General features: G+C 38.7%; 1 protein-coding gene across 1 annotated transcript in view; it reads right to left on the bottom strand.

Moving 5' to 3' along the window:
* The window catches only part of BMAL2 (basic helix-loop-helix ARNT like 2), a 416,858-nt gene extending 397,317 nt beyond the window's left edge, over positions 1-19,541 (bottom strand). The window contains 1 exon segment of the mRNA XM_053719098.1: positions 19,396-19,541. Coding sequence (XP_053575073.1) covers positions 19,396-19,429 — 34 coding nt within the window. The 5' untranslated portion in view covers positions 19,430-19,541.
* Positions 19,542-26,263: the final 6,722 nt, after the last annotated feature.

Here is a 26,263-nt window from a genome sequence, read left to right as displayed (position 1 = left end):
AAAACACAATTTTGTAAAACTTATATACATGACCATTGGTTTTGCACAAGCAGAACCTTGTAAAAAAATAGTTTCTATTTCAATGAAGCAATTCAGTAAATCTACTATTATTCATCAAAATGATGTAAAGCCATTGCCTGCTAAAGTTAATGAACCCTGTAAGGACACAGCTTTTAGTTTGCTCAACTGTTTTATGACGGAAAAATTCCGTCATATGTCCTTAAGAGGTTAAAGGGACCCAGCAATCAATACATTTCTGTCACCCATATGAAAGAGCAGTATCTACACAGCTTTTTAATAAACAGAAGGGGTGGGGCGCGTGTTTACTGAGGTGGGCAGAGCTGGGCAGTCCAAACAAACACAGATTATTGACAGGGAAGATGCCGGAGTAACAAAGGCAGACCTCACAACCTGTGACAATTCTGTAATATCAAGGACAGATTGGAAGTATGAAATCATAAAAGTTTCAATTTGCCATTCATGTCCCTTTAACAGTGACCCAAAATGATCTAATAGAAAGGATCATTTAAAGAGCCTAGTACTGTTTATTAATCACAGTTCTCATAGCAGAAACTCTGTTTTCTGTTTGCTTGTAATGAAACTTTGATCAAGTCAATAACCTTCTGGGATTGAGACAATGAATCTGAAGATGATTTATTCAGACTCTGGCTATAGGCATCTCGTGTCTGAAGAGGTTCTGGAAGGGCGCTCTAAGTTAAAGGGCCACTAAACCCAAAATCTTTCTTTCATGATTCAGATAGAACATACAAATTTAAACAACATTACAACAGACATCCCAAGTCTCCCTGAAGTTCAGGGAGTCTCCCTGATTTTAATAGTGGCTCCCTGATGCCAGCAAATGGAGTGCAATCTCCCTGAAACTCCAAGTACTATGATCCAATGTGGCCCAAATCCGGAAAAGTGTTTCTTTAAGGAATGCCTTAGTTGCTGGGATGTTATAGAACCCTCAAAGCATCAGTAACCAAAAAGCCCCCACTGATTTTAATAAAATAAAACACAAATACTACCTTATTTACTGCACGTAATTAAACTTCGTATTCTAAAATATTCAAGCATTCAACAAGCGTACGATCACTGGAAAATAGGTTTGTTGTTTGTGGTTGTGCAATAAAGCTTTTTTTAATGTGACTTTAGTGGGAAGCTACTTTAATGATAAGACTCTATCTTATTTAGGGTTTCAAGGTGTCCAATATATAACTGGGAGGTGGGTGTGGCAGCGGTGCAGTAGGGGGTGAAGCCACCTCCCTGAAATGAGTTTTTGCAGGTTGGTATGTCTGTTACAATTTACTTCTGTTATTTATTTTGCTTAATTTTTTAGATATCCTTATTTGAAGAAAAAGCAATGCACATGGGTGAGCCAATCACATGAGGCTTCTATGTGCAGCAACCAATCAGCAGCTACTGAGCATATCTAGATATGCTTTTCAGCAAAGAATATCAAGAGAATAAAACAAATTAGATAATAGAAGTAAATTAGAAAGATGTTTAAAATTGGATTCTCTTTCTAAATCATGAAAGTAAAAATGTGGGTTTCATGTCCCTTTAAGAGCTGAAATCTATTAACTTGTCTGACTATGATATCTGTTGCTAAAGGTAGAGCTATTTGTGACCTGGATATCAGAAGTGTCCCCTGCAGTAGTTTTGGTGCTAAGACTTATGGGGAGTTGTTGAAAGGCCCTTTGGTGATGCCAGTATGGTGCTTGGTTATTCTCATGAAGGTCCTGGCGTTGTCTCTGCATTTTGTTCCTGGTTTACACCTCAAGCCTTATCCCTACCTGTACCCTGATCTAAGTACTGATTTACTGGCTACTGACACCTGGAACACAACTTTTATTAAGTCTTTTGCAGTGATGTTTGGTTCCTGAAGGATACTCTGGTATTGAACTTAAAGGGACAGTCTACATGATTTTTTTTATTGTTTAAAAAGATATAACACACCTTAACAACCCATTCCCCAGCTTTGCACAACCAACATTGTTATATTAATATACTTTATAACCTATAAATTTCTGGCTCTTTCTAAGCCCGCCTCTTATTTTATTAGCTTTTCACAGCCAGACAGTGCTAGTTCGTGTGTGCCATATAGATATCATTGTGCTCACTCCTGTGGAGTTATTTATGAGTCAGTACCGATTGGATACAATGCAAGTCTGTCAAAAGAACTGAGATAAGGGGGCCGCCTGCAGAGGCTTAGATAAAAGGTAATCACAGGAGGTAAAGAGTGTATTAATATAACCGTGTTGGTTATGCAAAACTGGGGAATGGGTAATAAAGGGATCTTTATTATCTTTTTAAACAATAACATTCTTGAGTAGACCGTCCCTTTAATGATTTGGCCCATTACAGAGTCTATAAGAGACACTGCAAAACGAACTCTACACCCAAATACCAACAAATGCAGAAGTTAGGGAAAGCGAGTGCACATGACATAAGGCTCTATGTCATGTGCACTCGCTTTCCCTAATTGCACATGACCCACGTGCAAGAGAGTTCACCATTTCCTGCAGTCACAAGATGAACATATCAGCAGAATCTGAAGATTATTCAGCAGAGTAACACTTTGTTTGCAGCAATTGTTTTCAATGCTCAAACTCCACCTCTCACTTTCCTTATTTGGAGGAGCCACTCTAAACTTCAGTCTGGAGATGACAGAGCTTCCCAGTGGCATTGTGTTACCAAAATCTCTATTGTTTGCATTTAGCAGAAAAGATAAGATAACAAACACAGATATATGGCAAGCTTATGTTTGTGCTGCCTGTCATGTGCTCTTTCAGTTTTTAGACCTGGAAAATCAGTACTTACCTCCAATTACTACATCCGGTTTTCTCACACCATCTGGTGCTCTTTGCTGTCCTGTGTCGCCAATCCTCAGTAGCAGCCTCTTTTTAATGTTTTAAGATGAGCAGTGAAGCCAATCATTGGTTGTAACTTCCGCCTCATCAACTAAACCGAGAGCCCACTGGCTGCACTGCAAACAGCATAGGTCCATAGGGTGTGCACAAAGCCTTAGGTACATGCTCGGTTTAGTAGATTTGTTTTCATACGAATGCACATTTGTACCAAAAATCGAATTTCAATGAACATCTGAATGAACGCACCGGCAAAATTTAAAGAAAAAGAAAAAATACTGACACATTTTTTTTATATTTATAAGTTTCCTTTACATTACTTTTAAAGGGTTAATACTTATCGCGGCCAGGGCTCTGGCAAGAAGAGGATCGGGTTAGCATGCTCTAGAGAGCGTTAGGGTAAGTAATGTAGCTACAGGTGAACTTTTCACCTGTTATTTTTTAAACATTTACATTTGTTTTAATAAAATTGAACGTGAATGTTTAACGAAAAAATTGTATTTGTTTAGTTTTAAACAAAATGAATAACAAATAGTGCAGCCAACAAATATTCGGTGAAACAAATTTCCTCGAATATTCGGAAAGAAATTTTTTGTCCCAAACAAAATTTTCTTGGCTGTACTGTTTAGCTTTTGGGTGGGCGAGACAATATGATGGAAGTCTATTGCACGACTTTTGAGGGGAAAAAAACAAACTTGCAACAGGGGGCTTCTAGCATACACCAGCAAACAGTACCAGACAGCGTGCGAAATTTGCAATGTTTACATGTATTGTCCTTTAAGAACTACATTTTTCCCCAAGAAACTAAATATATATATACACACACACACACACACACATACATACACACACACACATACATATACACACACAAATATATCATATATATACATACATATATACATACACACACGCAGTATCTCACAAAAGTGAGTACATCCCTCACATTTTTGTAAATATTTTATTATATCTTTTCATGTGAGAACACTGAAGAAATGACACTTTGCTACAATGTAAAGTAGTAGAGTGTACAGCCTGAATAACAGTGCAAATTTGCTGTCCTCTCAAAATAACTCAACACACAGCCATTAATGTCTAAACAGTTGGCAACAAAAGTGAGTACACCCCTAAGTGCAAATGTCCAAATTGGGCCCAAAGTGTCAATATTTTGTGTGGCCACCATTATTTTCCAGCACTGCCTTAACCCTCTTGGGCATAGAGTTCACCAGAGATTCACAGGATGCCACTAGAGTCCTATTCCACTCCTCCATGACGACATCACAGAGCTGGTGGATGTTAGAGACCTTGCGCTCCTCCACCTTCCGTTTGAGGATGCCCCACACATGCTCAATAGGGTTTGGGTCTGAAAACATGCTTGTCTAGTCCATCACCTTTACCCTCAGCTTCTTTAGCAAGGCAGTGGTCGTCTTGGAGGTGTGTTTGGGATAGCTATCATGTTGGAATACTACCCTGTGGCCAAGTCTCCGGAAAGATGGGGAACATGCTCTGCTTCAGTATGTCACAGTACATCTTGGCATTTATGGTTCCCTCAAAGAACTGTAGCTTCCCAGTGCCGGCATCACTCATGCAGGCCCAGACCATGACACTCCCACCACCATGCTTGACTGTAGACAAGACACACTTGTCTTTGTACTCCTCACCTGGTTGCCGCCACACACGCTTGACACCATCTGAACCAAATAAGTTTTTCTTGGTCTCATTGGACCACAGGACATGGTTCCAGTAATCCATGTCCTTAGTCTGCTTGTCTTCAGCAAACTGTTTGCAGGCTTTCTTGTGCATCATCTTTAGAAGAGGCTTCTACAGCCATGCAGACCAATTTGATGCAGTGTGCGGCGTATGGTCTGAGCACTGACAGGCTGATCCCCCACCCCTTCAACCTCTGCAGCAATGCTGGAAGCACTTATAAGTCTATTTTCCAAAGACAACCTCTGGATATGATGCTGAGCATGTGCACTCAACTCCTTTGGTCGACCATGGCGAGGCCTGTTCTGAGTGGAACCTGTCCTGTGAAACCGCTGTATGGTCTTGCCCACAGTGCTGCAGTTCAGTTTCAGGGTTTTGGCAATCTTCTTATAGCCTATACCATCTTTATGTAGAGCAACAATTCTTTTTTTCAGATCTTCAGAGAGTTCTTTGCCATGAGGTGCCATGTTGAACTTCCAGTGACCAGTATGAGAGAGTGTGAGAGCGATAACACCAAATTTAACATACCTACTCCCCATTCAAACCTGAGACCTTGTAACACTAACGAGTCACATGACACCGGGGAGGGAAAATGGCTAATTGGGCCTATTTTGGACATTTCCACTTAGGGGTGTACTCACTTTTGTTGCCAATGGTTTAGACATTAATGGCTGTGTGTTGAGTTATTTTGAAGGGACAGCAAATTTACACTGTTATACAGGCTGTACACTCACTACTTTATATTGTAGCAAAGTGTCATTTCTTCAGTGTTGTCACATAAAAAGATATAATAAAATATTTACAAAAATGTGAGGGGTGTACTCACTTTTGTGAGATTATATATATATATATATATATATAAAAATTATTTAACCCCCATTGCAAATCAGGTTTATTGTCATAATTTACAGATTTTCAGCTGTTTGCAATGAACAAATCAAACACAAGTAATTGAAATAGCTCAATACAATGGATGCTTCAAGTGGTTTCCATAATTTCAACTGAAAAAGCAACTTATAATGAATTCTGCAGTCTTAAAATTATTCGAACCCCTGAACAGAATCTCTCACAACAGCACAAATATGCAAAACAGGTGTTGTCTCAAGCACACCTGATGCAACTAATCAAGGGCTTCACTAGTTGCACCAGGTGTGATTTAGCTAGAACACATGAAACACCTGAACTGGCTAGGTGTTTGTTGAGTGTCACATTGTACTGCATGTTAGAAATATGGTCAAAAGAATGGTTCAAAAAGTTAAGAGAAGGGATCATTGCCCAACACAAACAGGGAACAGGATACAAAAAAACAGGGAACAGGATACAAAAAGATAGTGAAGGCACTGAATGTTCCTAGAGACAGACAATGTTGGAAGCATAGTTCACAAGTTCAAAGTTAAAGGAACAGTGGTTACATAACATCATGGAGGGGCAAAAAAAAAGAAGCTATCAATGGCTGCAACCAGATTTCTGAGAAGGCAGGTTGAGAAAAACCCTTGAGTGACTGCAAAAGAACTGCAGCGAGACTCGGTGGCAAAAGGCACTGAGGTTTCAGTTTGCACAGTAAGGCGCATGCATACTAAACGCAGGTTTCCATGCCAGAACCCCAAGACATACACCACTACTGACCCAAAAGCACAAGAAAAGTCGGCTCCAATATGCTCAAAATCAAATAAATAAGCCACAGAAATTGTAGGATTATGTTCTGTGGAGCAATGAAACAAAACTGGAACTTTTCGATCCGATAGATAAGCGGAATGTCTGGAGGTATAAGAATGAAGCATACGCGGAAAAGAACACTCTGTCTGGCACTGTAAACCTGCAGCATGTGGAAGGCAAGATGGATTCATTAAAGTATTAGGAAATCCTAGGAGTAAACGTCATGCCGTCTGAAGGGGCTGAAGCTTGGCGTCATTGGACCTTCCAACAGGACAATGATCCCAAGCATACCTCAAATTCCACCAAGGCTTGGTTGCAGAAGAATTCCGGGAAGATTCTACAGTGGCCATCGCAGTCACCTGACTTGAACACCATAGAAAATCTCTGGTAGGATTTGAAGAAGGCGCTTGCAGCACGCAAACCCAAGAATATATTAGCGCTGCAGAATCTGTTGGCGCTCTACAAATAACCGATAATAATAATAATAACTGAACTGGAGGCCATTGCTCATGAGAAATGTGCTAAGAATCTGTTGTCTGGCTATGCATCTCGTTTGCTGCAGGTAATAACAGCAAAAGGTACTAAGTACTGAAGATGCTTGCCATGAAGGGGTTGAATAATTTTGAGATTGCAGAATTCATTAAAAGTTGCATTTTTAGTTGAATTTGAGGAAACCATTTGAAGCATTTGTTGTGTTGAGCTATTTCAATTGCTTTTGTTTGATTTGTTCATTGCAAACAGCCGATATATATAAAAATCTATTTGTTCTGCAAAGAGTTTAAAGCAATTGTAGTTGTTTCTCTTTTGTGTATTCCTGACCTTGTATAGCTGTGTATAACCCCTTCAAAGGGGGGTTAAATTCTCACTCTAGAACCACAAGTAGTGCAGTTCATGAGCAGGGCACAGCTGGTGACTGGCGGGTCATGTGACTCCAACTCATGATTGGCTCTCTGGCCATATCATTCCTGGGAGCTACAATTATTGTAAGGTGCTTAATTACTTTGCAGCAGCAAAACACACGGCTATCTAGGGTCAACAATGAAAAAATAATAACAGCAACTAATGTTTAGCTTATAAAGTTACTTTAAAGTGACATGAAACCCCACAAATGTCTTTCATGATTCAGAGGAAGCAGCAAATTTTAACAACTTTCCAATTTACTTTTATTATTATATTTGGTTTATTCTTTTAATATCCTTTGTTGAAGGAGATGAGTAAATGACAAGATGAATATATGTCCAGTCACCAATGAGCAGCTAACTCACTCCCAGTAGTGCATTATTGTTCCTGAGCATACCTAGGTATGCTTTTCAACAAAGGATAATAGAAAAAAGAAAATGAGATAATATCAGCTTGGTTGTTTTGATTGGAGCTAAACCCCAAAGGTTACTGGGGTATATTCTGATCACTTTTAAATAATAATATGGAGCTTATTGCAGAGCGTACTGTGTAATGAGACAGAAGCATTAACTAGCTCAAGAGAAGTGAGGTTTAGCAAAGTATCAGCTCCACCAATCATGTACTGTCAGTAAAGTCACCTCTGATTGGTGCTACCGATAGACCAATCAGATCAACTGCATAATTCCAAGTCTGGGGCAAGGTGAGGACACCAACATTTCATTTACCTCTGCTGGGCGTTCCTCATTAACAGCTTATTGGCACAGGCTACCTGATCATGTTTGTTCTATTACAGTAACAAAGAAATTTAACCATTTCATACTTTTCTACCATTTCTAATAAGGAACAGATGTAAACATCAGGTTTAGAACATAAGTCTTACCAGGAAGCACAGACAGCTCTAGTGAACTGCTTGTGCAATGCCGCCCCCTGCAGATTCAGGGGGTGTCAATCAACCCGATCGTATAGGATCGGACGGAATGATGTCCGCAGCCTCAGAGGCGTGCCTAAATGCTCGTGCGGAAACAGCTAGGTTTTTTGTATATCCTGTAACATGCTAGGTTTTTGTATATCCTGTAACATGCTAGGTTTATGTATATCATGTAACATGCTAGGTTTATGTATATTCTGTAACATGCTAGGTTTTTTGTATATCATGTAACATGCTAGGTTTATGTATATCCTGTAAGATGCTAGGTTTTTTGTACACCCTGCAACATGCAAGGTTTTTGTTTATCCTGTAACATGCTAGGTTTATGTATATCCTGTAACATGCTAGGTTTTTTGTATATCCTGTAACATGCTAGGTTTTTTGTATATCATGTAACATGCTAGGTTTATGTATATTCTGTAACATGCTAGGTTTTTTGTATATCATGTAACATGCTAGGTTTATGTATATCCTGTAACATGCTAGGTTTATGTATATCATGTAACATGCTAGGTTTATGTATATCCTGTAACATGCTAGGTTTTTTGTATATCCTGTAACATGCTAGGTTTTTTGTATATCCTGTAACATGCTAGGTTTATGTATATCCTGTAACATGCTAGGTTTATGTATATCCTGTAACATGCTAGGTTTATGTATATCCTGTAACATGCTAGTTTTTTTGTATATCCTGTAACATGCTAGGTTTTTTGTATATCCTGTAACATGCTAGGTTTTTTGTATATCCTGTAACATGCTAGGTTTATGTATATCCTGTAACATGCTAGGTTTATGTATATCCTGTGACATGCTAGGTTTTTGTATATCCTGTAACATGCTAGGTTTATGTATATCCTGTGACATGCTAGGTTTTTTGTATATCCTGTAACATGCTAGGTTTATGTATATCCTGTAACATGCTAGGTTTATGTATATCCTGTAACATGCTAGGTTTATGTATATCCTGTAACATGCTAGTTTTTTTGTATATCCTGTAACATGCTAGGTTTTTTGTATATCCTGTAACATGCTAGGTTTTTTGTATATCCTGTAACATGCTAGGTTTATGTATATCCTGTAACATGCTAGGTTTATGTATATCCTGTGACATGCTAGGTTTTTGTATATCCTGTAACATGCTAGGTTTATGTATATCCTGTGACATGCTAGGTTTTTTGTATATCCTGTAACATGCTAGGTTTTTTGTATATCCTGTAACATGCTAGGTTTTTTGTATATCCTGTAACATGCTAGGTTTATGTATATCCTGTAACATGCTAGGTTTATGTATATCCTGTGACATGCTAGGTTTTTGTATATCCTGTAACATGCTAGGTTTATGTATATCCTGTGACATGCTAGGTTTTTGTATATCCTGTGACATGCTAGGTTTTTGTATATCCTGTGACATGCTAGGTTTTTGTATATCCTGTAACATGCTAGGTTTATGTATATCATGTAACATGCTAGGTTTTTGTATATCATGTAACATGCTAGGTTTATGTATATCCTGTAACATGCTAGGTTTTTGTATATCCTGTAACATGCTAGGTTTATTATATATCCCGTAACATGTATATCCTGTGACATGCTAGGTTTTTGTATATCCTGTGACATGCTAGGTTTTTGTATATCCTGTAACATGCTAGGTTTTTATATATCCTGTAACATGCTAGGTTTTTTGTATATCCTGTAACATGCTAGGTTTTTTGTATATCCTGTAACATGCTAGGTTTTTATATATCCTGTAACATGCTAGGTTTTTTGTATATCCTGTAACATGCTAGGTTTTTTGTATATCCTGTAACATGCTAGGTTTTTTGTATATCATGTAACATGCTATATTTATTATATATCCCGTAACATGCTAGGTTTTTGTATATCCCGTAACATGCTAGGTTTTTGTATATCCCGCAACATGCTAGGTTTATTGTATAACCCGTAAACATACTGAGTTTTTAATGTTTTTTTTGTAGTTGTTTTATCTGTCTCTTTTTGCTTTGAAAACTCCAAGATTGACAACTTTTATGGTAAAGTCAAATTAAACTCTCATGATTCTGATAGAGCAGGCTATTTTAAACAACTTTCCAATTTACTTCTGTTATCAAGTTTTCTTTGTTCTTGTATCTTTTATTGAAGAGTAAAACTAGGTAGGCTCAGGAGTGTGCACGTGTCTTTAGTACTCTATGGCAGCAGAGTTTTGCAACATTATTTGTAGCTTTGTATTACAATCTTGCAAAACACTGCTGCCATAGAGTACTAAAGACACGTGCACACTCCTGAGCTCTTATGAGCCTAACTAGGCCTAGTTTCCATTGAGGTGGTAAAGTTTGGAAACTGGTGGTAACATAAAAATTCTCCATAAACTTTAATGGAGACAAATGTTTTTACCATCAGTTTCCAAACCTTACCACCTCAATGGAAACTAGACCCTAATTTGCTCTTCAATAAAAGATACCAAGAGAAACAAAGAAAATTTGATGATAGAAGTAAATTGAAAAGTTGTTTAAAATGTCTGCTCTATTTGAATCATGCAAGTTTAATTTTGACTTTCCTATCTCTTTAAGTTTGACTTCAGCATTCCTTTCCCAAACCCAGTGCTCAGGGCCATTAACAAGCCAGATATTCATTATGGCCCAGATTTACTAAAGGCCGGGCAGACATGGGTCTACATCTTCGCCCCTGTCTGTCCGGCATTGCGTCTAGGTGTGAAATGTGCACTGGCGCCAGCTGCTTCTATACGGAATGATGTCCGCAGCCTCAGAGGCGTGCCTAAATGCTCGTGCGGAAACAGCTAGGTTTTTTGTATATCCTGTAACATGCTAGGTTTTTGTATATCCTGTAACATGCTAGGTTTATGTATATCATGTAACATGCTAGGTTTATGTATATTCTGTAACATGCTAGGTTTTTTGTATATCATGTAACATGCTAGGTTTATGTATATCCTGTAAGATGCTAGGTTTTTTGTACACCCTGCAACATGCAAGGTTTTTGTTTATCCTGTAACATGCTAGGTTTATGTATATCCTGTAACATGCTAGGTTTTTTGTATATCCTGTAACATGCTAGGTTTTTTGTATATCATGTAACATGCTAGGTTTATGTATATTCTGTAACATGCTAGGTTTTTTGTATATCATGTAACATGCTAGGTTTATGTATATCCTGTAACATGCTAGGTTTATGTATATCATGTAACATGCTAGGTTTATGTATATCCTGTAACATGCTAGGTTTTTGTTTATCCTGTAAGATGCTAGGTTTTTTGTACACCCTGCAACATGCAAGGTTTCTGTTTATCCTGTAACATGCTAGGTTTATGTATATCCTGTAACATGCTAGGTTTTTTGTATATCCTGTAACATGCTAGATTTTTTTGTACATCCTGTAACAAGCAAGGTTTTTGTTTATCCTGTAACATGCTAGGTTTATGTATATCCTGTAACATGCTAGATTTATGTATATCCTATAACATGCTAGGTTTATTGTATATCCTGTAACATGCTAGGTTTATTGTATATCCTGTAACATGCTAGGTTTATGTATATCCTGTAACATGCTAGGTTTATGTATATCCTGTAACATGCTAGGTTTATGTATATCCTGTAACATGCTAGTTTTTTTGTATATCCTGTAACATGCTAGGTTTTTTGTATATCCTGTAACATGCTAGGTTTTTTGTATATCCTGTAACATGCTAGGTTTATGTATATCCTGTAACATGCTAGGTTTATGTATATCCTGTGACATGCTAGGTTTTTGTATATCCTGTAACATGCTAGGTTTATGTATATCCTGTGACATGCTAGGTTTTTTGTATATCCTGTAACATGCTAGGTTTATGTATATCCTGTAACATGCTAGGTTTATGTATATCCTGTAACATGCTAGGTTTATGTATATCCTGTAACATGCTAGTTTTTTTGTATATCCTGTAACATGCTAGGTTTTTTGTATATCCTGTAACATGCTAGGTTTTTTGTATATCCTGTAACATGCTAGGTTTATGTATATCCTGTAACATGCTAGGTTTATGTATATCCTGTGACATGCTAGGTTTTTGTATATCCTGTAACATGCTAGGTTTATGTATATCCTGTGACATGCTAGGTTTTTTGTATATCCTGTAACATGCTAGGTTTTTTGTATATCCTGTAACATGCTAGGTTTATGTATATCCTGTAACATGCTAGGTTTATGTATATCCTGTGACATGCTAGGTTTTTGTATATCCTGTAACATGCTAGGTTTATGTATATCCTGTGACATGCTAGGTTTTTGTATATCCTGTGACATGCTAGGTTTTTGTATATCCTGTAACATGCTAGGTTTATGTATATCATGTAACATGCTAGGTTTTTGTATATCATGTAACATGCTAGGTTTATGTATATCCTGTAACATGCTAGGTTTTTGTATATCCTGTAACATGCTAGGTTTATTATATATCCCGTAACATGTATATCCTGTGACATGCTAGGTTTTTGTATATCCTGTGACATGCTAGGTTTTTGTATATCCTGTAACATGCTAGGTTTTTATATATCCTGTAACATGCTAGGTTTTTTGTATATCCTGTAACATGCTAGGTTTTTTGTATATCCTGTAACATGCTAGGTTTTTATATATCCTGTAACATGCTAGGTTTTTTGTATATCCTGTAACATGCTAGGTTTTTTGTATATCCTGTAACATGCTAGGTTTTTTGTATATCATGTAACATGCTATATTTATTATATATCCCGTAACATGCTAGGTTTTTGTATATCCCGTAACATGCTAGGTTTTTGTATATCCCGCAACATGCTAGGTTTATTGTATAACCCGTAAACATACTGAGTTTTTAATGTTTTTTTTGTAGTTGTTTTATCTGTCTCTTTTTGCTTTGAAAACTCCAAGATTGACAACTTTTATGGTAAAGTCAAAATTAAACTCTCATGATTCTGATAGAGCAGGCTATTTTAAACAACTTTCCAATTTACTTCTGTTATCAAGTTTTTCTTTGTTCTTGTATCTTTTATTGAAGAGTAAAACTAGGTAGGCTCAGGAGTGTGCACGTGTCTTTAGTACTCTATGGCAGCAGAGTTTTGCAACATTATTTGTAGCTTTGTATTACAATCTTGCAAAACACTGCTGCCATAGAGTACTAAAGACACGTGCACACTCCTGAGCTCTTATGAGCCTAACTAGGCCTAGTTTCCATTGAGGTGGTAAAGTTTGGAAACTGGTGGTAACATAAAAATTCTCCATAAACTTTAATGGAGACAAATGTTTTTACCATCAGTTTCCAAACCTTACCACCTCAATGGAAACTAGACCCTAATTTGCTCTTCAATAAAAGATACCAAGAGAAACAAAGAAAATTTGATGATAGAAGTAAATTGAAAAGTTGTTTAAAATGTCTGCTCTATTTGAATCATGCAAGTTTAATTTTGACTTTCCTATCTCTTTAAGTTTGACTTCAGCATTCCTTTCCCAAACCCAGTGCTCAGGGCCATTAACAAGCCAGATATTCATTATGGCCCAGATTTACTAAAGGCCGGGCAGACATGGGTCTACATCTTCGCCCCTGTCTGTCCGGCATTGCGTCTAGGTGTGAAATGTGCACTGGCGCCAGCTGCTTCTATACGCGCGGCTGCATGCTCACTTGTGCAAGTCTGCAGCTGACGGCACTCTTAAGCTGATATCGGAGCTTTATAAATAGACCCCTATATCTTAAATAGAAATAATCAGCTGATGGGTGAGAGCAAGTTTGTTACCATGGTTACTGATCAGCTGATTATCTCTCCTGTGATCTAGTACAGAACATCTGGCCTGTTAAGGGTCCTGAGGATTGGGTTTGGCTAGGGTGACCATATTCCCGCCTTAAAAAGGGACACATATGAAAAATACATATGTCAGGACTGGTTTCAGGGCTGTTTAAAGAAATGTTTTGTATAAGAACCCTCACATGTATTTTCATATATGTCCCTTTTTAAAGCGGCAATATGGTCACCCGAGGTTTGGGAAACGCTACTATAAAGGGACATAATGAAGCAATAATAAAAATGTACTAGATTATTTTGGTATTGCTTGATCTGAACTGTATGTTTAACTAGGTGTTAAATCTCTTTGTAGGGTTAACATCAGATCCAGAACAGCAATGCACTACTCCAGAGTGGAACACAGCTGCTGAGCCAATCAGAGGAGTCATATGTGTGTAGCAGCCAATCACTATCTTAAGATCTGCATAACCTATGGATGCTAGACCTGTTGTTCTGTTGAAGCATTTGTGCAATAACATTCAGCTCTTGCACATTATAAGATGTTATCATTGCTATTTTATGTCTCTGTAATGTCCACAGCTTAAAGATCAGTAGTTAGATGAATGATGTTTGGTGAAAGGATTTACAGTTCAGTATGAGAAGCATTTTATGGAGATAAAGCAATAACAGGTAAAGTCTGAACATGTATAGTCCTATGATTTCCTCCAGCAGGTTAGGCTTGATTACTAAGCAATAACACAGTTTACTTTAGTTTAAATTGTATTGGCGCCAAATCAAGTGTTTAAATGCCAGTATGTAGTTTGTTTAAGATTCCAGTGATAGGAAAATGAACACTAAACACACTATAAAAGCATAATCAGTAAAGTGCATAATACAAAGACAATGCAAAAGCACTCAGTTTCAATTCCAAATGAGTAGTAGATTTCTTTCTGATACATTTTAAAGTTAGCTCTATTTTCCCTCCCACTGCATCATGTGACAGCCATAAGCCAATCACAAAATGCATATACATATGTTCTGTGAATTCTTGCACATGCTCAGTAGGGGCTGGTGCCTCAAACTGTGTACCTTTAGATAATTGAAGTGATTTAGAAAGTTGTTTAAAATAGTATGCTCCATCTGAGTTTAATTTTGACTTGAGTGTCCCTTAAATTTTAATGTTCTTGAAAAGTTAATCTGAATCTATGCAATAAATTAAATGGACCTTAATTCATCATTTTGAAGTGAATATGCGCTATAACTTATTTTTATTTCCTTCATCGTTCTATTACAACACCCTCTTCCAGCCGCCCACAATAAAACTATTTTTTTCATGAGGTGACGTTTCCACATGTTGGCATTCATGGTTCCCTCAATGAACTGTAGCTCACCAGTGCCAGCAGCACTCATGCAGGCCCAGACCATGACACTCCCACCACCACGCTTGACTGTAGGCAAGACACACTTGTCTTTGTACTCCTCACCTGGTTGCCGCCACACACGCTTGACACCATCTGAACCAAATAAGTTTATCTTGGTCTCATCGGACCACAGGACATGGTTCCAGTAATCCATGTCCTTAGTCTGTCTTCAGCGAACTGCAGGTTTTCTTGTGCATCATCTTTAGAAGAGGCTTCCTTCTGGGATAGCAGCCATGCAGACCAATTTGATGCAGTGTGCGTCGTATGGTCTGAGCACTGACAGGCTGACCCCCCACCCCTTTGACCTCTGCAGCAATGCTGGCAGCACTCATACATCTATTTCCCAAAGACAACCTCTGGATATGATGCTAACCACGTGCACTCAACTTCTTTGGTCGATTATGGCGAGGCCTGTTCTGAGTGAAACCTGTCCTGTAAAACCACTGAATGGTCTTGCCCACCGTGCTGCAGCTCAGTTTCAGGGTCTTGGCAATCTTCTTATAGCCTAATCCATCTTTATGTAGAGAAACAATTCTTTTTTTTCAGATCCTCAGAGAGTTCTTTACCATGAGGTGCCATGTTAAACTTCCACTGACCAGTATGAGAGAGTGTGAGAGCGATAACACCAAATTTAACACACCTGCTCCCCATTCACAACTGAGACCTTGTAACACTAACGAGTCACATGACACCGGGGAGGGAAAATGGCTAATTGGGCCTATTTTGGACATTTCCACTTAGGGGTGTACTCACTTTTGTTGCCAATGGTTTAGACATTAATGGCTGTGTGTTGAGTTATTTTGAAGGGACAGCAAATTTACACTGTTATACAGGCTGTACACTCACTACTTTATATTGTAGCAAAGTGTCATTTCTTCAGTGTTGTCACATAAAAAGATATAATAAAATATTTACAAAAATGTGAGGGGTGTACTCACTTTTGTGCTCCCCATTCACAACTGAGACCTTGTAACACTTGTCACATGACACCAGGGAAATGAGAGTGAGTCTTGATGGGCCAGATGGATGGGCCCGTGGCTGGATTGGTAAAGGGCAGAGAGCTCCAGTCCGACTCAGACGCCAGCAAGGTGGAGGTGGAGTACTGGTTTGGGCTGGTATCATCAAAGATGAGCTTGTGGGGCCTTTTCGGGTTGAGGATGGAGTCAAGCTCAACTCCCAGTCCTACTGCCAGTTTCTGGAAGACACCTTCTTCAAGCAGTGGTACAGGAAGAAGTCTGCATCCTTCAAGAAAAACATGATTTTCATGCAGGACAATGCTCCATCACACGCGTCCAAGTACTCCACAGCGTGGCTGGCAAGAAAGGGTATAAAAGAAGAAAATCTAATGACATGGCCTCCTTGTTCACCTGATCTGAACCCCATTGAGAACCTGTGGTCCATCATCAAATGTGAGATTTACAAGGAGGGAAAACAGTACACCTCTCTGAACAGTGTCTGGGAGGCTGTGGTTGCTGCTGCACGCAATGTTGATGGTGAACAGATCAAAACACTGACAGAATCCATGGATGGCAGGCTTTTGAGTGTCCTTGCAAAGAAAGGTGGCTATATTGGTCACTGATTTGTTTTTGTTTTGTTTTTGAATGTCAGAAATGTATATTTGTGAATGTTGAGATGTTATATTGATTTCACTGGTAAAAATAAATAATTGAAATGGGTATATATTTGTTTTTTGTTAAGTTGCCTAATAATTATGCACAGTAATAGTCACCTGCACACACAGATATCCCCCTAAAATAGCTATAACTAAAAACAAAATAAAAACTACTTCCAAAACTATTCAGCTTTGATATTAATGAGTTTTTTGGGTTCATTGAGAACATGGTTGTTGTTCAATAATAAAATTAATCCTCAAAAATACAACTTGCCTAATAATTCTGCACTCCCTGTGTGTGTGTGTATATATATATATATATATATATATATATATATATATATATATATATATATATATATATATATATATATATATATATATATATATATATATATATATATATATATATAAAACAAAACTTTGCAATATACTTTTATTATTTATTAAGCCCCCTTATCCTGTAAATCCCTTCTGAAAATGTGAGCTTTCAGTTCCTGTTAGAAATAGAAGTGCAGAACAGTTATATTCCACACAGCCATTGGCTGCACACTCTAGTGACCTATTTATAACTGTCCCTAATTGGCCACAGCAGAGAAGGTAATCTAAGTTACAACATGGCAGCTCCCATTGTTTTATAGACACTAAAACTTTACACTTATTTTGTCAATATTTAAACAGCTAATAAAACTAAAAAAGGTAATCTACATGTTATCCTCAGACTAATCTTTTTTTTTTCTTAATACATCATTCTATCTAGCATTTATTTCGAGTTGAATGTCCCTTTAAGGTACATTTCATTTATTGCATAGATTCAGGTTACTATCGCTTTAGTATCTGAGGAAATAATATAAATGCACTGTCCCTTTATTAATGACCAGGATCTTTTGTCCATCAAAGAGTAAAGTTTCAAATTGGACTTAGATGGGCTGTGTGTATTCCAGAACAGGTTCAGTAGGCAGCAAGAGTGGCACAGGGCAATGCATGAGCTGATTGGCTTCCTCACATGTGCCATCACCTGACCTTGACAAACAGCTTGGAGCTTATAAAGATATGTAGACAGTTTGGATGTCTATACGTGTCAACCTGATCTATAGGGCCCAGAACCATGTGACGTATAGAAACGATCCTAAAGGCATACTTCTGCCTCATAACTTGCTCTGTTTTAAAAAACAAACAAAAAAAAAAACAATTCTGGCACCTTAAATATAAGCGTGTGGCCTTTATTTCCGCCTAGCACCTATATATCACATTCATACAGGGATGTGGTTTATTAGTATTATCGTTTATTTGTAAAGCGCCACAAATTCCGCAGTGATCAGGAAGATTTATTCTCTGAAACCCTGATGTCAAGTGGATGAAGGAAATCACCATTGACAGTGGTGTCTGGTGTTCATATGTTGTTATATAGAGGTTACAGCATACAGTGCTCACTAGGTGATATACAGAGGTGACACAGCGCTCACTCAATGTAATACAGAGGTGAAGGTGCTCATCCGATGTTATACAAAGGTGACACAGTCCTCATGGTGATATACTGAGGTGACATGGTGCTCACCCACTGTTACACAGAGCTGACACAGTGCTCACTCAGTGTTATACAGAAGTGACACAGTGCCTTCCCGGTGTTAAACAGAGGTGACAGAGTTAAAAGTGACACTGTGCCTTCTCTGTGTTATACAGAGGTGACATGGTGCTCACTCAATGTTATACAGAGCTGACACAGTGCTCACTCAGTGTTATACAGAAGTGACACCGTGCCTTACCGGTATTAAACAGAGGTGACACAGAGTTATAAGTGACACTGTGCCTTCTCTGTGTTATACAGAGGTGACATGGTGCTCACTCAGTGTTATACAGAAGTGACACAGTGCCTTGCCGGTATTAAACAGAGGTGACACAGAGTTATAAGTGACACTGTGCCTTCTCTGTGTTATACAGAGGTGACATGGAGCTCACACGGTGTTATACAGAGGTGACACATAGTTATAAGTGACACTGTGCCTTATCTGTGTTATACAGAGGTGACATGGTGCTCACTCAATGTTATACAGAGCTGACACATTGCTCACTCAGTGTTATACAGAAGTGACACAGTGCCTTACCGATATTAAACAGAGGTGACACAGAGTTATAAGTGGCACTGTGCCTTATCTGTGTTATACAGAGGTGACATGGTGGTCAGTCGATGTTATACAGAGGTGACACATAGTTATAAGTGACACTGTGCCTTATCTGTGTTATACAGAGGTGACATGGTGGTCAGTCGATGTTATACAGAGGTGACACATAGTTATAAGTGACACTGTGCCTTATCTGTGTTATACAGAGGTGACATGGAGCTCAGTCGATGTTATACAGAGGTGACATAGTGCTCACACGGTGTTATACAGAGGTGACAAGGTGTTAAACAGAGGTGACAAGGTGTTATATAGAGTGCCACCGTGTTTACAAGTAAACACCGGTGTTATACAGAGGTAATCATGAGACCACAGGTACACATTAGTACTATACAGAGGTATAAAGTAGATATAGCGGAATGACCGTGTCTTACCTGTCACTTCTGTGTCACCTCCGTCGCTGGACATGGTCCCTACAGCCCGTCACACACGTCATGGAGAGATCCGGCACTGACCGAGCGCTGGCGGCGCGTACCGGCACTTAGGCACCGGGATCGCAGCTGCAAACTGACAGAGGTAACGCCCACTGTAAAGGGCACGCCCCCACCTGGGACAGAGCCCGCCCACTACCCCTATGGCACACCCCTTTCTGGCACAGAATCCGCATCCCACCAATAAAGACTTCTAGTAGTGACCCGCCTACACTACTGATACCACGCCCCTACTGGAAAATAGTCCACCTACCATCATATGACCACGCCTCTCCGTTACCAAAACTGAAACTACGCCCCGTGTTTACTAATTCTGATTCCTGAAGCAACAATGTTCCCGCCCATGATTGAGGCAACGACTCCTCATTAGCGCTCTATCTTTGCTCCATCCTATCAAGATCATTCGGAAGAAGGCGGGGTCACTTCAATAGGGACAGCCCACTGGTTGCTGTTACAAGCTAATACAGACCACGCCTGTTAACAACACGGATACTACTTCAGAGTTCCCGCCCACTTTATTAAGTCACCCCCACTGAGCACTCAAGCCCCACCCACGAGTTCTGTCATGATCATCTCATCACCTTAGGCGCCATTCTAAAGTACAACCTTGTGTAGTTGTGTTGTATATACTGTTGTCCCAGGTAAAAGTTTTCCTTCGTGTCCAGTTTATGAATGAGGTTAAATGGGATTTTTTTTAAAGTTTGGGTTAAAAGAAGTTTCTTTAGTTTGGGAAACACCTGAATAAATATTTGATCCTTGAAGATGGCAGAGCGTTGCTATGTAATATACAGAAATACAGTCCTCCATTATCTGTGGTGTAACATGAACAAATAATAGAGAGATTATGTGACAGAAACCTACATTAACCCAGTGCGGATCATTTTATGCTGATATGATTCTATTATAAGGAGCTGATAAGCGCTTCATTAGTGTCCAGACCCCCACAACAGTGTCAGTGCCGTGAGATGTTTATCACTAGTGCCGTGAGATGTTTATCACTAGTGCCGTGAGATGTTTATCACTAGTGCTGTGAGGCGTTTATCACTAGTGTTGTGAGGCGTTTATCACCAGTGTTGTGAGGTATTTATCACCAGTGTTGTGAAGTGTTTATCACCACTGTTGCGAGGTATTTATCACCAGTGTTGTGAGGTATTTATCACTAGTGCTGTGAGGTGTTTATCACCAGTGTTGTGAGGTATTTATCACCAGTGCTGTGAGGTGTTTATCACCAGTGCTGTGAGGTGTTTATCACCAGTGTTGTGAGGTATTTATCACCAGTGCTGTGAGGTATTTATCACCAGTGTTGTGAGGTATTTATCACCAGTGTTGTGAGGTATTTATCACCAGTGCTGTGAGGTATTTATCACCAGTGCTGTGAGGTATTTATCACCAGTGCTGAGAGGTGTTTATCACCAGTGTTGTGAGGCGTTTATCAACAGTACTGTGAGGTACTTATCACCAGTGCTGTAAGGTGTTTATCACCAGTGTTGTGAGGTATTTATCAGCAGTATTGTGAGATATTTATCACCAGTGCTGAGAGGTGTTTATCACCAGTGTTGTGAGGTTTTTATCACCAGTGCTGAGAGGTATTTATCACCAGTGCTGAACATTTTTATGCTGATGTTATTCTATTATAAGGAGCTGATAAGCACTTCATTAGTGTCTAGACCCCCACAATAGTGTCAGTGCTGGATGGTATTTATCACCAGTGTTGGGAGGTATTTATCACCAGTGTTGGGAGGTATTTATCACCAGTGTTGGGAGGTATTTATCACCAGTGCTGTGAGGTATTTATCACCAGTGCTGTGAGGTGTTTATCACCAGTGTTGGGTGGTGTTTATCACCAGTGTTGTGTGGTGTTTATCACCAGCGCTGTGAGGTGTTTATCATCAGCGCTGTGAGGTGTTTATCACCAGCGCTGTGAGGTGCTGATAAGCGCTTCATTAGTGTCCAGACCCCCACACAACAGTGTCAGTGTTGTAAGGTATTTATCACCAGTGTTGTGAGGTGTTTATCACCAGTGTTGTGAGGTAGTTATCACAAGTATTGAGAGCTATTTATCACCAGTGCTGTAAGGTGTTTATAACCAGTGCCTTGAGGTGTTTATCACCAGTGTTTTGAGGTATTTTTTCACCAGTGCTGTGAGGTGTTTATCACCAGTGTTGTAAAGTATTTATCACCAGGGCTGTAAGGTGTTTATTTATAGTGCTGTGAGGTGTTTATCACCAGTGCTGTGAGGTGTTTATCACCAGGGCTGTAAGGTGTTTATTTCTAGTGCTGTGCTTATTATCAGTGCTCTGAGGTATTTATCACCAGTGTTTTGAGGTATTTTTTCACCAGTGCTGTTAGGTGTTTATCAGTTAACTTATAGTCACTCCTTAATAAGTTACTTGGAATGAACTTCTAATCAAAGGGATATAATGAAATAACCGCAATAGTGAACATGTAAATTTCTAATGTCAGCTTTCCCTATTCAAACTAGCAAAAATAGCAAAAAATGGCAAACTTTAATAGTTTATGGACAGTGATGAAGATCAGAATACCAGCATCTCTAGGGTGGTTTTAGATAATTCATGAATAAACAGTTTTACATAAATAAAAAATCTTTCATGGGTAAAAAATATATATTAAATGTTAATATTTCATAGTTAAAAAAACTAATATTTCATGGATAAAAAAATGGATAAAAACTTTTTTGAATAAAAATTTTTTTTGGATAAAAAACATTTCATGGATAAAAAATAGTTGATGGTGATCAAAAATAGAGTGAGAGGTATGGGATGTAAGGGAGGTAGTATAATTGTGTTGAGAGGGTGAAACCTTTACATGTAACGTAACTCGAAGTTTGTGATACAGCTATATTTCTCAAACAGTCTGGTAGAGTAAGTCATATTCAACAAGCTTACTATCAGAAAGTGTTGGTCCTAAACTAAATGGGTAAGGTCTTCCTTGTTGTTAAGTCCCTTCGGGTGTAGACAATCTAAAAGAAATATCCACTTGGATTCTGTGGTGAGGAGTTTCTTTTCGTGGTTACCACCTCTCCAGTTTTTGTTGACCTTTTGAATCCCTGTGTATTTCAAGTCTTTGATGTTTCCTTTATGTACAGTCGAAAAGTGCTTGTACAGGATGGTATCGGTTTAGTTTCTCTATCAGCAGTATATGTTCCCTTATTCTATCTTTTAAGGGTCTTGTTGTCTGGCCAATATACTGCAGACCACATGTACATTCAATCAGGTATATGATACCCTTGTCCTGACATCTTATCAAATCCAGAATTTGGTAACGTTCCTTGGTCTGATATGATTGGAACATACTCCTCTTATTTCCATATTTACAAGCCTTACATTTTGGGCATGGGAAGAATCCTCTAATTCTTTTTCCATACACATTATTTGTCTCAGCCCTTTTTGCCTTTTGTAGACTTGGGGCTAGTCGGTTCTTTAGGTTGTTTGTTTTCCTATAGACAAACTTTGGATTCGAGGGAAGTTTATTCCCGATCAGGTCATCCTCCTTTAATAAAGCCCAGTGCTTTTTGAAGATTCTTTCGATTATGTGCTTGTTGTTGCTATGCTCAGTGATCATGGGGATGTTAATCACGTCATCCTTACCTAATGTCTTCTGGTTACGATCTTTGTATGTTAACAGTTTTTGTCTCTCAATCCCTCTAATTTCCTCTATCTCGTGGTCAAGTTGATCTTCCTGATAGCCCCTCTCCATGAATTTATTCTTAAGAATTCGTGCTTGTTCCTCCCATGTCTCGTCAATCGAGCAATTCTTCCGGATTCTTAAGAGTTGTCCCTTGGGGATGTTCTTTTTCCACTTCTCGTGGTGGCAGCTAAGGTTATGGACATAGTTGTTACTGTCGACTTCCTTGAAGTGAGTTGATGTTTCCCACTGACCATTTCTCACTTCTATTTTCAAATCTAAGAACACAACCTCTCTTACTCCATACATATGTGAATTTCAGATTTAAAATGTTGTTCATTACTTCCATAGTAAATTCAAGATCTTCAAAGGTACCCTTTTAGATAAGCAGAATATCATCTATATATCTGTGGTACAGGACCAGGTCCGCGCCAGCTGGGCATGATTCCCAAAAAATCTTCTCCCATCTGCCCATGAAAAGGTTTGCATAGCTAGGTGCGAACCTGGTCCCCATCGCTGCCCCACAAATCTTTTGGTAATATTTAGCATTGTTATAGAAGTAATTGTGAGTTAAGATGTGTCGAATACTGTCCACAATAAATTTTGCTTGTTCCCTAGGCATCTCTGCGTCATTATCCAGAACAAAGCTGACAGCTTCACACCCTTCTTCGTGCAGAATACTCGTATAGAGTGCTGTTACGTCACACGTAACTAGTATATAGCCTTCTTCCCAAGGTGTTGAATTTAGGATGTTTAGAACTTGTGTTGAATCCTTGAGGAAGGAAGGGAGTCGTCTAACATATTTCTACAATTGGTTGTCAATGTACTCTGAGAGGTTGCTTGTGAGCGAACCTATCCCAGAAATGATAGGCCTACCTGGCGGATCTTTGAGTGACTTGTGGATCTTTGGTAGATGGTACATTATTGGTGTGATGGGGTGCTTGACATCTAAGTATCTGAACTCTTTATCATTCAAGATTCCTAAAGTCTTCGCATTCCCAAGCAGCTCCTTCAATTCCTTTTGAAATCTTTCTCTTGGGTTGTCATGGAGTTTTATATACATCACTGGATCGTTGAGCAACCTCTCATTTTCCTTCTCGTAGTCAGTTCTATTTAGTACCACGATTCCCCCACCTTTGTCTGCAGGTTTGATAGTCAGAAGGCTGTTATTTTCAAGTTTCCTGACAGTGTCCAGCTGTTTCTTAGACATGTTTTGTTTAGCATGTTTTAGGTTCTTTATATTGATCTTTTTTATATCATTAATAACCATAGTCTGAAAAGTCTCTATGGCATTCCCTTTCATAGCTATAGGATAGAAGATCGACTTTGGTTTAAAAGGGGTATGTAGATATTTATCTTGTCCGGTATCTGTATAACTTCTAGGTATTAGTCTTTCCATCTGTGATCTCTCAAAAAATCTCTTTAGAGTTAATTTCCTTATAAACTCTTTCGTGTTTATATAAGACTGGAATTTGTCCAAATTTATTGCCGGGGCAAACGACAAACCGTATCTTAATATTTCCCTCTCCTTTTGTAAGATTATATGAACTTAGGTTAAATATTCCATCTGTAAAAGTATCGGAACTACTACCTTCCTCATTTGCTGAGCATATGGTGGTATTATTTTTCTTCTTCATTCTGATTCCTCCTCTCTTCCCTCTGTATGTTTTCTTTTTGGGTTTGAGGGGGATGTTTGCCTTTGTGTTGCAACCTTCTTTTCGGCTAATGTTCACCCTTTGTTCTTGGCCACTGGTTGGTCTATCCCTAAAAAAGATGATGCAGAAGGTATCTGTTGAAGAGGAATCTCAATACAGGTGGCCCTCGTTTTACAACGGTTCAATTTACACCGTTTCAGAATAACAACCTTTTTTTTCCAGTCATGTGACTGCTATTGAAAAGCATTGAGAAGCAGTGTATTTATTAAAATAGCCAGTAGGTGGAGCTGTCCACTTGTGTCGTAGCAAAGCCAAGCAAGCTGAAATTAATCAGTTTAACCAGACCTGAGCTATCGAGCAGCTTTCAAAGGAACAAGGTATTCCTGTCTGTAACTCAGTCCAGATTGGAATGCATAGAAAGAACTGTTAGCAGAAAAATGCAAGTGAAGTCTGTGTTGTGTGATGATTTTATTAGGTTTATAATGCTGTCTAGCAAATATTTTGTTTATTTAACTTAAGTTTAATTATATATTCTGTGTTGTGTGATTATTTTATTAGGTTTATAATGCTGTCTAGCATTTAAAGTCTTAATTTCAAAGCTTTTAAAATAATGTTTTAGGTGTTACTTATGACAATTTTGAGAGGGGCCTGGAACCTATCTCCTTCACTTCCCATTGACTTACATTATAAACTGGGTTTCAATTTACAACGGTTTCGATTTACAACCATTCCTTCTGGAACCTAACCCCGGCGTAAACTGAGGGCTACCTGTACTTGATGGTTCTCTTATCTTCTCCTGATATGTAGAGCTTTTCCCTCTTTTCGTGGTCTTGTTAGTATCTTGACCTTTGGAGCTATGTCGTCTATGGGTTGTTCTCCTACGAGTCTCCACCCAAGATTCCTGTTGATGTAGTGTCTTGCCCCTATCCCTTCCTGTTTGATTCATATTCCCAGAATAACCATCATTATCGGTATGATATCGCTCTTCCTCTTGCCATCTATTTCGATTTCCCTGGTAGTATTCACAAGGCTAGTAGTCCTGATGATGATGGTGTCTTTCTTCATGTCTCATATTTCCATGGGGGTGACCCATATTTCTTCCTCTATTCAAATCGTTCTGTGTGTTGTAATACCTGTTATTATAGTACTCCTGCCTATAATCATAATTGTAGTTGGGTCTTCTCCAACCTTTCTGTTTATAGTAATCAGAATGTTCTCTTCTGTCCCATGTAGTGTGATGGTATCTATGGTTATTATAATTCTGATTGTGGTGAAACCTTCGTCCTGAGTCCTCATTACGACCGTCTTGGGGGTATCCTCTGTCAAAGGTGGACGTCTTCACATAACGTCTCAAATTCTTATTTTTGTGTGGGTTATATGTCGAGTTATATCTTCTTCTTTGTGTTGTGTAGGACCAGTCTTGTGCTTGTTCTTTGTCCTAGTCATCATCTTTCTGAATTTCAAACAAAGAATCTGTGTTATCAATGTCTTCCTGAGTCAAATCATTGGAT

This window comes from Bombina bombina, chromosome 6, assembly GCF_027579735.1.
Source record: "Bombina bombina isolate aBomBom1 chromosome 6, aBomBom1.pri, whole genome shotgun sequence".
In the NCBI taxonomy this organism is placed as follows: Eukaryota; Metazoa; Chordata; class Amphibia; order Anura; family Bombinatoridae; genus Bombina; species Bombina bombina.
This window is presented reverse-complemented; position numbering and strand designations above follow the sequence as displayed.